The sequence below is a fragment of the Tachyglossus aculeatus genome, chromosome 1, assembly GCF_015852505.1.
Source record: "Tachyglossus aculeatus isolate mTacAcu1 chromosome 1, mTacAcu1.pri, whole genome shotgun sequence".
Lineage (NCBI taxonomy): Eukaryota > Metazoa > Chordata > Mammalia > Monotremata > Tachyglossidae > Tachyglossus > Tachyglossus aculeatus.
The window spans coordinates 1,817,357-1,831,160 of NC_052066.1; the positions used below are offsets into that span (position 1 = coordinate 1,817,357).

General features: G+C 45.8%; 1 protein-coding gene across 1 annotated transcript in view; it reads right to left on the reverse strand.

Annotated features, from left to right (window-relative positions):
• Positions 1 to 13,804, reverse strand: part of HEG1 (heart development protein with EGF like domains 1) — a 125,942-nt gene that overhangs the window by 78,003 nt on the left and 34,135 nt on the right. Inside the window, exon 2 of the mRNA XM_038752134.1 lies at positions 4,833 to 5,495. Coding sequence (XP_038608062.1) covers positions 4,833 to 5,495 — 663 coding nt within the window. The remainder of the gene's footprint in view (positions 1 to 4,832; positions 5,496 to 13,804) is intronic.

The following is a 13,804-nucleotide window of genomic DNA, read 5'->3' on the forward strand; positions in this document are numbered from 1 at the left end:
CGTATTTATTGAGCGCTTACTATGTGCAGAGCACTGTACTAAGCGCCTGGGAAGTACAAATTGGCAACATATAGAGACGGTCCCTACCCAACAGTGGGCTCACGGTCTAAAAGATCAATAATTCTATTTATTTCTATTGATGCCTGTTTATTGGATTGAAGTCTGTCTCCCCCTCTCTAGACTGTGAGCCCGGTGTGGGCAGGGAAAATCTCTTTTTATTGTTGTATTATGCTTTCCAAGTGCTTAGTACAGTGCTCTGCGCACAGTAAGCTGTCGATAAATACAATTGAATAATAATAATGATGATGGCATTTGTTAATCAATCAATCAATCAATCGTATTTATTGAGCGCATACTATGTGCAGAGCACTGTACTAAGCACTTGGGAAGTACAAATTGGCAACACATAGAGACAGTCCCTACCCAACAGTTGTTAAGCGCTTACTCTTTGCAAAGCACTGTTCTAATCAATCAATCAATCAATCGTATTTATTGAGCGCTTACTGTGTGCAGAGCACTGTACTAAGCGCTTGGAAAGTACAAGTTGGCAACATATAGAGACAGTCCCCACCCAACAGTCTAAAAGGGGGAGACAGAGAACAAAACCAAACATACTAACAAAATAAAATAAATAGAATAGATAGGTATTGTAAGCACTGGGGAGGATACAAGGTGAGCAGATTGTCCCGCGTGGGGCTCACAATCTTCATCCCCATTTTACAGATGAGGTAACTGAGGCACAGAGAAGCTAAGTGACTTGTCCAAGGTCACACGGCTGACAATTGGAGGAGCCGGGATTTGAACTCATGACCTCTGACTCCAAATCCCGGGCTCTTTCCATTGAGCCAAGCTGCTTCTCGGCATGAATGAATGAAAGAGCAGGGCTATACTAGACGTCATACTGAGAGCAGGGCACTGTACTGGATGTCAACTGAGAGCAGGGCTCTACACTGGATTGTCTGACTGAGAGCAGGGCACTGTACTTGTCTGCCCTTAACAAATACCATCGTTATTATTATTATTATTACTAGACATTTGACTGAGAGTGGGGCACTGTACTGGATGCCTGGCTGAGATGAGGGCACTGTACTGGATGTCAACTGACAGCAGGGCTCTACACTGGATTGTCTGACTGAGAGCAGGGCACTGTACTTGTCTGCCCTTAACAAATACCACCGTTATTATTATTATTATTGTTACTAGACATTTGACTGAGAGTGGGGCACTGTACTGGATGCCTGGCTGAGATGAGGGCACTGTACTGGATGTCAACTGACAGCAGGGCTCTACACTGGATTGTCTGACTGAGAGCAGGGCACTGTACTTGTCTGCCCTTAACAAATACCACCGTTATTATTATTATTGTTACTAGACATTTGACTGAGAGTGGGGCACTGTACTGGATGCCTGGCTGAGATGAGGGCACTGTACTGGATGTCAACTGACAGCAGGGCTCTACACTGGATTGTCTGACTGAGAGCAGGGCACTGTACTTGTCTGCCCTTAACAAATACCACAGTTATTATTATTATTATTACTAGACATTTGACTGAGAGTGGGGCACTGTACTGGATGCCTGGCTGAGATGAGGGCACTGTACTGGATGTCAACTGACAGCAGGGCACTGTATCGGATGACAACTCGGAGCAGCGTACTGTACTAGAGAAGCAGCGTGGCTTAGTGGAAAGAGCTTGGGCTTGGGAGTCAGAGGTCATGGGTTCAAATCCCGACTCCGCTGCTTGTCATCATCATCATCAATCGTATTTATTGAGCGCTTCCTGTGTGCAGAGCACTGTACTAAGCGCTTGGGAAGTACAAATTGGCAACATATAGAGACAGCCCCTACCCAACAGTGGGCTCACAGGCTAAAAGGGGGAGACAGCTGTGTGACTTTGGGCGAGTCATTTCACTTCTCTGGGCCTCAGTTACCCCATCTGGAAAATGGGGATTAAGATTGTGAGCCCCACACGGGACAACCCGATCGCCTTGTATCCTGAACAGTGCTTTGCACGTAGTAAGTGCTTAGCAAATACCAAAATTATTATTATTATTATGGATGCCTTAGTGAGAGCAGAGCACTGTACTGGATGCCTACTGCGGGGAAATGGTGTAGCCTAGTGAAAAGAACACAGGGCTGTGAGTCAGAGGACCTGGGTTCTAATGCTAGCTTGTCCACGTCTGCTGTGTGACCTTGGGCAAGTGGCTTAACTGCTCTGTGCCTCAGTTTCCTCATCTTTAAAATGGCAAATCAATACTGTTCTCCCTCCTACTTAGACCGTGAGCCCCATTTGGGACAGGGACTGTGTCCAACCTGCTTGGTACAATGCCTGGCACCTAGTAAGTGCTTAACAAATGCCATTATTATTTTCGTTATAAATAATAAGCGCTTAGTACAGTGCTCTGCACACAGTAAGCACTCAATAAATACGATTGATGATGAATAATAATTTTTAAATCATTATTATTTCTGTGTGCAGAGCATTGCGTTGGATGTCTACTGTGAACAGAGCATTGTACCTGATGTACAGTGCCTGGCACATAGTAAGCGCTTAAGAAATACCATAATTATTTTTACTGGAATAGAGTGATATACCAGATGCCAATTCTATGCATAGCAGTGAATCGAGCTGTGTGCTGAGTGCTGTGTTGGGCGTCTACTATATGCAGAACACTGTATTCATTCAATCATACTTATTTAGCACTTACTATGTGCAGAGCACTGTACTAAGCGCTTGCCTTGCGCACTTATTGTGTGCAGAGCACTAGACTGCACTCTTAAGGTGGCTGGGAATCGATTCCTCACACATTCTCCCTACCCATCCCCTGTGCTCCTTGGGGGTGTCTAGATAATAATAATAATGGCATTTATTAAGCGCTTACTATGTGCAAAGTTTTATTTTATGTTATTTTATTTTGTTAGTATGTTTGGTTTTGTTCTCTGTCTCCCCCTTTTAGACAGTGAGCCCACTGTTGGGTAGGGACTGTCTCTATACGTTGCCAACTTGGACCTCCCAAGCGCTTAGCACAGTGCTTTGCACACAGTAAGCGCTCAATAAATACGATTGATGATGATGATGATGCAGAGCACTGTACTAAGTGCTTGTCTTGCACACTTATTGTGTGCAGAGCACTGTACTGCACTTTTAAGGTTGCTGGGAATCTATTCCTCACACATTCTCCCTGCCCATCCCCTGTGCTCCTTGGGGGTGTCTAGATAATAATAATAATGGCATTTATTAAGCACTTACTATGTGCCAAGTTTTATTTTATTTTATTTTATTTTGTTAGTATGTTTGGTTTTGTTCTCTGTCTCCCCCTTTAAGACTGTGAGCCCACTGTTGGGTAGGGACTGTCTCTATATGTTGCCAACTTGGACTTCCCAAGCGCTTAGTACAGTGCTCTGCACACAGTAAGCGCTCAATAAATATGATTGATGATGATGATGATGCAGAGCACTGTACTAAGTGCTTGTCTTGCGCACTTATTGTGTGCAGAGCACTGTACTGGACTCTTAAAGTCGCTGGGAATCGATTCCTCACACATTCTCCCTACCCATCCCCCTGTACTCCTTGGGGGTGTCTAGATAATAATAATAATGGCATTTGTTAAGCGCTTACTATGTGCAAAGTTTTATTTTATTTTATTTTATTTTATTTTATTTTATTTTATTTTGTTAGTATGTTTGGTTTTGTTCTCTGTCTCCCCGTTTTAGACTGTGAGCCCACTGTTGGGTAGGGACCGTCCCTATATGTTGCCAACTTGTACTTCCCAAGCGCTTAGTACAGTGCTCTGCACACAGTAAGCGCTCAATAAATACGATTGATGATGATGATGATGCAGAGCACTGTACTAAGTGCTTGTCTTGCGCACTTATTGTGTGCAGAGCACTGGACTGGACTCTTAAGGTCACTGGGAATCGATTCCTCACACATTCTCCCTGCCCATCCCCCCGTGCTCCTTGGGGGTGTCTAGATAATAATAATAATGGCATTTATTAAGTGCTTACTATGTGCAAAGTTTTATTTTATTTTATTTTGTTAGTATGTTTGGTTTTGTTCTCTGTCTCCCCCTTTTAGACTGTGAGCCCCCTGTTAGGTAGGGACTGTCTCTATATGTTGCCAACTTGGACTTCCCAAGCGCTTAGTACAGTGCTCTGCACACGGTAAGCGCTCAATAAATACGATTGATGATTATGATGATGCAGAGCACTGTACTAAGTGCTTGTCTTGCGCACTTATTAGACTGTGAGCACACTGTTGGGTAGGGACTGTCTCTATATGTTGCCAATTTGTACTTCCCAAGAGCTTAGTACAGTGCTCTGCACATAATAAGCGCTCAATAAATATGATTGATTGATTGATTGATTGATTGTACTGGACTCTTAAGGTCTCTGGGAATCGATTCCTCACACAGTCTCCCTACCCATCCCCTGTGCTCCTTGGGGGTGTCTAGATAATAATAATAATGGCATTTATTGAGCGCTTATTATGTGCAAAGCACTGTTCTAAGCGCTGGGGAGGTTACAAGGTGATCAGGTTGTCCCAAGGGGGGCTCACGGTCTTCACCCCATTTTACAGATGAGGTAACGGAGGCCCAGAGAAGTGAAGTGACTTGTCCAAAGTCACGCAGCTGACACTTGGCAGAGCCGGGATTTGACCCCGTGACCTCTGACTCCAAATCAATCAATCGTATTTATCGAGCGCTTACTGTGCGCAGAGCACTGTGCTAAGCGCTTGGGAAGGCCAAGTTGGCAACATATAGAGACGGTCCCTACCCAACAGTGGGCTCACAGTCTAAAGGACTCCTAAGCCCACCCTTCGCTGGCCACTCACCCGCGTGGACCGTGGCTGCCGTGAGAGCTGCCCCTCGAGGGGGCTGGGTGGAGGACCCCGGAGCGCGCGATTCTTGGGGGGTCGTAGATCGGGGTCTCCCCGGGGATGAGTCCAATACATCAGCCGCCCCGGAAGGGATGGTGGAGACGCCGCCGGTCTGTACTAGAGGCCTGGGGGCTCCGTCGCTGGTCGTGGATCTGGGGGTCCCATCCCCATCGCTGATTGAGGGGTCGGGGGTCCCATCCCCATCGCTGATTGAGGTGCTGGGGGTCCCATCCCCATCGCTGATTGAGGGGTCGGGGGTCCCATCGCTGGCCTTGGCTGCGGGAGCGAACGTCGATGTGGTGGTTCTGCCTCCATCACTCACTGAGACGTGGGGGGCTCCATCGCTGGACGAGGCCATGGATGTGGATCTGGGGGTCTCATCACCATCGCCAACTGAGGTGTTGGGGTCTCCACCGCTGGGCACCGAGGTGGCACTGGACGCTCCATCTCTGGCTCCGTCCGCCGGCGTGGCCCAGGTGGTCTCCTCTCCATCGCCGGGCGTTGGGGCCCCGTGCCCGTCGCCGGCTGCGGCCGTCGCGGCGACCACGGTGGCCGGCCACGCCAGAAAGCCACTTCCCACTGCCATCGGGCTGCTGGGCAGGACACCCTCTCCGGTGACTGAAACGAAAAAAAGCCACGTTGATTCGAGACTGGAAGCTCGTTGTGGGCAGGAAATGTCAAAAAAAGCAACATCAGCATCATCGATCGTATTTATTGAGCGCTTACTGTGGACTAAGCGCTTGGGAAGTCCAAGTCGGCAACACATAGAGACAGTCCCTACCCAACAGCGGGCTCACAGTCTAAAAGGGGGAGACAGAGGACAAAACCAAACATACTAACAAAATAAAATAAATAGAATAGGAATGTACAAGTAAAATAAATAAATAAATAAATAGAGTAAACCTTGATCCTCCCCCTCTAGACTGGAAGCTCGTTGTGGGCAGGAAATGCCAATCCAACCCACTCTGCTGTACTGGATTTTCCCAAGTGCTTCATCATCATCATCATCATCAATCGTATTTATTGAGCGCTTACTGTGTGCAGAACACTGTACTAAGTGCTTGGGAAGTCCAAGTCGGCAACATCTAGAGACAGTCCCTACTCAACAGTGGGCTCACAGTCTATAAGGGGGAGACAGAGAACAAAACCAAACATACTAACAAAATAAAATAAATAGAATAGATATGGACAAGTAAAATAAATAAATAAATAAATAAATAAATAGAGTAAACCTTGATCCTCCCCCTCTAGACTGGAAGCTCGTTGTGGGCAGGAAAGGCCAATCCAACCCACTCTGCTGTACTGGATTTTCCCAAGTGCTTCATCATCATCATCATCATCATCAATCGTATTTATTGAGCGCTTACTGTGTGCAGAGCACTGGACTAAGCTCTTGGGAAGTACAAATTGGCAACATATAGAGACAGTCCCTACCCAACAGTGGGCTTACAGTCTAAAAGGGGGAGACAGAGGACAAAACCAAACATACTAACAAAATAAAATAAATAGAATAGGAATGTACAAGTAAAATAAATAAATAAATAGAGTAAACCTTGATTTTCCCCCTCTAGACTGGAAGCTCGCTGTGGGCAGGAAATGCCAATCCAACCCACTCTGCTGTACTGGATTTTCCCAAGTGCTTCATCATCATCATCAATCGTATTTATTGAGCGCTTACTGTGTGCAGAGCACTGTACTAAGTGCTTGGGAAGTACAAATTGGCAACATATAGAGACGGTCCCTACCCAACAGCGGGCTCACAGTCTAAAAGGGGGGGACAGAGAACAAAACCAAACATACTAACAAAATAAAATAAATAGAATAGATATGTACAAGTAAAATAAATAAATAAATAAATAAATAAATAAATAAATAAATAAATAAATAAATAAATAAATAGAGTAAACCTTGATTCTCCCCCTCTAGACTGGAAGCTCACTGTGGGCAGGAAATGTCATATATAACCCACTCTGCTGTATTGGATTTTTCCCAAGTGCTTCATAATAATAATACTAATGACTGTGGTATTTGTTAAGCGCTTACTATGTGCCAAGCACTGCTCTAAGAACCGGGGTAGCTACAAGGTAATCAGGTTGTCCCACGTGGGGCTCACAGTCTTCACCCCCATTTTACAGGTGAGGGAACTGAGGCCCAGAGAAGCGAAGTGACTTGGGGCGTAGCCGGCATTAGAACCCACATCCTCTGACTCCAAGCCCGTGCTCTTTCCGCTAGGCCATGCTGCTTCAACAATGTGATATCTGCTTATATGATGGCATTTATTAAGCGCTTACTACGTGCAAAGCACTGTTCTAAGCGCTGGGGAGGTTACAAGGTGATCAGGTTGTCCCACAGAAGGCTCACAGTCTTAATCCCCATTTTACAGATGAGGGAATTGAGGCCCAGAGAAGTGAAGTGACTTGCCCAAAGTCACACAGCTGACAGTTGGCGGAGCCGGGATTTGAACCCATGACCTCTGACTCCAAAGCCCGGGCTCTTTTCCATTGAGCCACGCTGCTTCAGTGGAAGCACTTGTTAAGCAATTTGTTAAGCAATTTCAATGTGCCGGGCACTGTACTAAGCACTGGGATAATAATAATAATAATAATAATAATGATGGCATTTGTTAAGTGCTTACTATGTGCAGAGCACTGTTCTAAGCACTGGGGAGGATACAAGGTGATCAGGTTGTCCCACTTGGGGCTCACAGTCTTAATCCCCATTTTACAGATGAGGTAACTGAGGCCCAGAGAAGTGAAGTGACTCGCCCAAAGTCACACAGCTGGCAATTGGTGAAGCGGGATTTGAACCCATGACCTTGGACTCCAAAGCCCGGGCTCTTTTCCATTGAGCCACGCTGCTTCAATGGAAGCACTTCTTAAGCAATTTGTTGAGCAATTTCAATGTGCCGGGCACTGTACTAAGCGCTGGGATGGATACGAGCAGATCGTGTTGGACACGGTCCCTGTCCCACGTGGGTTTCACTGTCTCAATCCCCATTTTCCAGATGAGGGAACTGAGGCCCAGAGAAGTGAAGTGACTTGCTGAAGGTCACCCAGCAGATAAGCAGCATGGCTCGTTGGAAAGAGCACGGGCTTGAGAGTCAGAGGTCATGGGTTCAAATCCCGCTCTGCCAATTGTGAGCTGTGTGACTTTGGGGAAGTCACTTCACTTCTCTGTGCCTCAGTTACCTCATCTGTAAAATGGGAGTGAAGACTGTGAGCCCCACGTGGGACAATCTGATTACCTTGTATTCTCCCCAGCGCTTAGAACAGTGCCTTGCACATAGTATGCGCTTAACAAATGTCATCATCACTTATGTATATATCTATAATTCTATTTATATTGATGCCTGTTTACTTCCTTTTAGACTGTGAGCCCACTGTTGGGTAGGGACTGTCTCTATATGTTGCCAACTTGGACTTCCCAAGCGCTTAGTACAGTGCTCTGCACACAGTAAGCACTCAATAAATATGATTGATTGATTGATTGATAAGTGGTAGAGGCAGGATTAGAATCCATGACCTCCTTTCTCTCGGGTCCATGCTGTGAGCCAGGCACTGTTCTAAGCCTGTTGAAGACTGTGAGCCCGCCATGGGACAACCTGATCACCTTGTAACCTCCCTAGAGCTTAGAACAGTGCTTTGCACATAGTAAGTGCTTAATAAATGCTATTATTATTATTATTATTAGCTCTCTTCCTCCCTTCAAGGCCCTGCTGAGAGCTCACCTCCTCCAGGAGGCCTTCCCAGACTGAGCCCCTTCCTTCCTCTCCCCCTCGTCCCCCTCTCCATCCCCCCCATCTTACCTCCTTCCCTTCCCCACAGCACCTGGATATCTGTATATATGTTTGTACAGATTTATTACTCTATTTATTTATTTGACTTGTACATAGCTATTCTATTTATTTTATTTTGTTAGTATGTTTGGTTTTGTTCTGTGTCTCCCCCTTTCAGACTGTGAACCCACTGCTGGGTAGGGACTGTCTCTATATGTTGCCAATTTGTACTTCCCAAGCGCTTAGTACAGTGCTCTGCACATAGTAAGCGCTCAATAAATACGATTGATGATGATGATGATGATGATGATTATTATTAAGCACTGGGGTGGAGACAAGCAAATCAGGTTGGACACAGTCCCTGTCCCCCATGGGGCTCACAGTCTCAATCCCCATTTTACAGATGAGGGAACTGAGATAAGCTGCGTGGCTTAATGGATAGACTGCGGGCCTGGGAATCACAGAGTCATGGGTTCCAATCCCGGCTCCGCCATCTGTCCGCTGTGTGACCTTGGGCAAGTCACTTCACTTCTCTGGGCCTCTATTACCTCATCTGTAAAATGGGGATTCGGATTGTGAGCCCAACGTGGGACAGGAATTGTGTCCTCCTCGATTTGCTTGTATCCACCCCAGCGCTTAGAATAGTGCTTGGCATGTAGTAAGTGCTTAACACACACCATAATTGAACTTAGTTGGAGGGCTAGGCGGGGGAGCTCGTTAGCACTCATCATCATCATCATCATCAATCGTATTTATTGAGCGCTTCCTATGTGCAGAGCACTGTACTAAGCGTTTGGGAAGTACAAATATACACAACTCTATATGAATATATATGAAGTACACTCATATACACAACTCTATATGTTGCCAACTTGTACTTCCCGATCAATCAATCAATCGTATTTATTGAGCGCTTACTGTGTGCAGAGCACTGTACTAAGCGCTTGGGAAGTCCAAGTTGGCAACATATAGAGACAGTCCCTACCCAGCAGTGGGCTCACAGTCTAAAAGGGGGACACAGAGAACAAAACCAAACATACTAACAAAATAAAATAAATAGAATAGAGATGTACAAGTAAAATAAATAAATAAATCATCATCATCAATCGTATTTATTGAGCACTTACTATGTGCAGAGCACTGTACTAAGCACTCGGGAAGTACAAATTGGCAACATAAATAGAGTAATAAATATGCACAAACATATATACATATATACGAAGTGCTTAGTACAGTGCTCTGCACACAGTAAGCCCTCAATAAATACGATTGATTGATTGATTGAACTCTACGCAATGACTCTCCCCTGCTTCAAAGCCTTATTCATTCATTCAATCGTATTTATTGTGCGCTTACTGTGTGCAGAGCACTGTACTAAGCAGCGCGGCTCAAGAGAAGCAGCGTGGCTCAGTGGAAAGAGCCCGGGCTTTGGAGTCAGAGGTCATGGGTTCAAATCCCGGCTCCGCCACTTGTCAGCTGTGTGACTTTGGGCAAGTCACTTAACTTCTCTGGGCCTCAGTTCCTTCATCTGTAAAATGGGGATTAAGACTGTGAGCCCCACGTGGGACAACCTGATCCCCTTGTAACCTCCCCAGCATTTGGAACAGTGCTTGGCACATATTTTCTTACTATTTATTTATCTTACTTGTACATATCTATTTATTTTATTTTGTTAGTATGTTTGGTTTTGTTCTCTGTCTCCCCCTTCTAGACTGTGAGCCCGCTGTTGGGTAGGGACTGTCTCTATGGGTTGCCGACTTGTACTTCCCAAGCGCTTAGTACAGTGCTCTGCACACAGTAAGCGCTCAATAAATACGATTGATTGATTGATTGATAGCGCTTAATAAATGCCATTATCATTATTATTATTATTATTATTATTATTAAGGGATGTACGCACACCTCCTCCAAGAGGCCTTCCCTGACTAAGCCCCCCTTTCCTCTTCTCTAGCTCCCTTTGTTTTTCCCCCCTTTCCCCGCCCCACAGCACTTATGTCATTAATTTATCATCATCATCATCATCAATCGTATTTATTGAGCGCTTACTATGTGCGGAGCACTGTACTAAGCGCTTGGGAAGTACAAGTTGGCAACATATAGAGACAGTCCCTACCCAACGTCTGTCTCCCTGTCTAAACCGTAAGCTCGTTGTAGCCAGGGAATGTGTCTGTTCACTGTTGTCCTCTCCCAAGCGCTTAGTACAGTGCTCTTCACACAATAGACACTCAATAAATACAACTGATGAATGAATCTGTGTATACCCATGTAATAATAATAATAATAATAATGGCATTTTTTAAGCACTTACTATGTGCAAATCAATCAATCAATCAATCAATCGTATTTATTGAGCACTTACTGTGTGCAGAGCACTGTACTAAGCGCTTGGGAAGTACAAGTTGCACAAGTCCAATGTGCAAAGCACTGTTCTAAGCGCTGGGGAGGTTACAAGGTGATCAGGCTGTCCCTCAGGGGGCTCCCAGTCTCAATGCCCATTTTTACAGATGAGGTAACTGAGGCCCAGAGAAGTTGTGACTTGCCCAAAGTCACACAGCTGACGATTGGCAGAGCCGGGATTTGAACCCATGAACCCATCAGTAATGAAAACAGAAATATTTGTTAAGTGCTTACTAGGTACCAGGCACTGTACTAAGCGCTGGGGTGGATACAAGCAAATCGTGTTGGACACAGTCCCTGTCCCACGTGGGGCTCACGATCTCAATCCCCATTTTACAGATGAGGTACCTGAGGCCTAGAGTAAAGTGACTTGCCCAAGGTCACACAGCAGACAAGTCCCCTTCTAGACTGTGAGCCCGCTGTTGGGTAGGGACTGTCTCTATGTTGCCAACTTGTACTTCCCAAGCGCTTAGTACAGTGCTCGGCACATAGTAAGCGCTCAATAAATACGATTGATGATGTTGATGATGATGATGAAGTGGCTAGCGCCCAAGGCCGGAAGTCAGAAGGCCATGGGTTCTAATCCCGGCTCCGCCACATGTCTGCTGTGTGACCTTGGACAAGTCACTTCGCTTCTCCGGGCCTCAGTTCCCTCATCTGTAAAATGGGGATGGAGACCGTGAGCCCCATTTAAGACAGGGAGACTGCGTCCAACCCGATTTGCTTGCATCCATCCTAGCGTTTACAACAGTGCCCGGCACATGGCAGCGTGGCTCAGCGGAAAGAACAAGAGGTCATTGGTTCGAATCCCGGCTCTGCCGCTTGTCAGCCGTGTGACCTTGGGCAAGCCACTTCACTTCTCTGTGCCTCAGTGACCTCATCTGGAAAATGGGGATTAAGACTGTGAGCCCTACGGGGGACAACCTAATCGCTTTGTATCCCCCCTCAGAGCTTGGAACAGTGCTTCACACATAGTACACACATTTCACACACATATATGTTGCCAACTTGTCCTTCCCAAGCGCTTAGTACAGTGCTCTGCACACAGTAAGCGCTCAGTAAATATGACTGATAGTAAGTGCTTAACAAATAGCACCATTATCAGTAGTAAGCTTTTAGACTGTGAGCCCACTGTTGGGTAGGGACTGTCTCTATATGTTGCCAGCTTGTACTTCCCAAGCGCTTAGTACAGTGCTCTGCACACAGTAAGCGCTCAATAAATACAACTGATTGATAGTAAGCGCTTAACAAATACCACCATTATCATTAGTAATAAGCTTTTAGACTGTGAGCCCACTGTTGGGTAGGGACTGTCTCTATATGTTGCCAATTTGTACTTCCCAAGCGCTTAGTACAGTGCCCTGCACACAGTAAGCGCTCAATAAATACAATTGATTGATAGTAAGCGCTTAACAAATACCACCATTATCATTAGTAGTAAGCTTTTAGACTGTGAGCCCACTGTTGGGTAGGGACTGTCTCTATATGTTGCCAATTTGTACTTCCCAAGCGCTTAGTACAGTACTCTGCACACAGTAAGCGCTCAATAAATACGATTAATGATGATGATGATGATAAGCCCCTAACAAATGCTATTATTATTCTCTGGGCCTCCATTACCTCATCTATAAAATGGGGATTGAGAATGTGAGCCGCACTCGGGTCAGGGCCTGTGTCCCCCCCAATTTGCTTGCATCCACCCCGGCGCTTAGAACGGTGCCTGGCATGTAGTAAGCGCTTAACAAATACCATCATTATTAAAAACCTTCATTCATTCATTCATTCAATCGTATTTATTGAGCGCTTACTGTGTGCAGAGCACTGGACTAAGCGCTCGGGAAGTCCAAATTGGCAACATAGACGGTCCCTACCCGACAGCGGGCTCACAGTGTGGAATTATTAGACTGGAGAAGCCGCGTGGCGCAGTGGAAAGAGCCAGAGGTCACGGGTTCAAATCCCGGCTCCTCCACTTGTCAGCTGGGTGACTCTGGGCAAGTCACTTCACTTCTCCGGGCCTCGGTGACCTCATCTGGAAAATGGGGATGAAGACTGGGAGCTGCGGGGAAGGGAAGGAGGTCGGCATTGAGAAAGCAGTGTGGTTTAGTGGAAGGAGCCTGGCCTTGGGAGTCAGAGGTCGTGGGTTCTAATCCCAGCTCCGACACTTTGCTGTGTGACCTTGGGCAAGCCACTTCACTTCTCTGGGCCTCAGTTCCCTCATCTGTAAAATGGGGATTAAAAATAATAATAATAATTCTGGTATTTGTTAAGCACTTACTACGTGCAAAGCACTGTTCTAAGCGCTGGGGGGGATACAAAGTGATCAGGCTGTCCCACGTGGGGCTCACAATCTTAATCCCCATTTTACAGATGAGGTAACTGAGGCACAGAGAAGTTAAGTAATAATAATAATGGCATTTGTTAAGCGCTTACTATGTGCAAAGCACTGTTCTAAGCGCTGGGGGGGATACAAGGTGATCAGGTTGTCCCACGTGGGGCTCACAGTCTTAATCCCCATTATACAGATGAGGTAACTGAGGCCCAGAGAAGTGGGCCTCATATATGTGGGCCTGTATATATGTATATATGGTTGTACATATTTATTACTCTATTTATTTATTTATTTATTTATTTATTTTACTTGTACATTTCTATCCTCTTTATTTTATTTTGTTGGTATGTTTGGTTCTGTTCTCTGCCTCCCCCTTTTAGACTGTGAGCCCGCTGTTGGGTAGGGACTGTCTCTATGTGTTGCCAA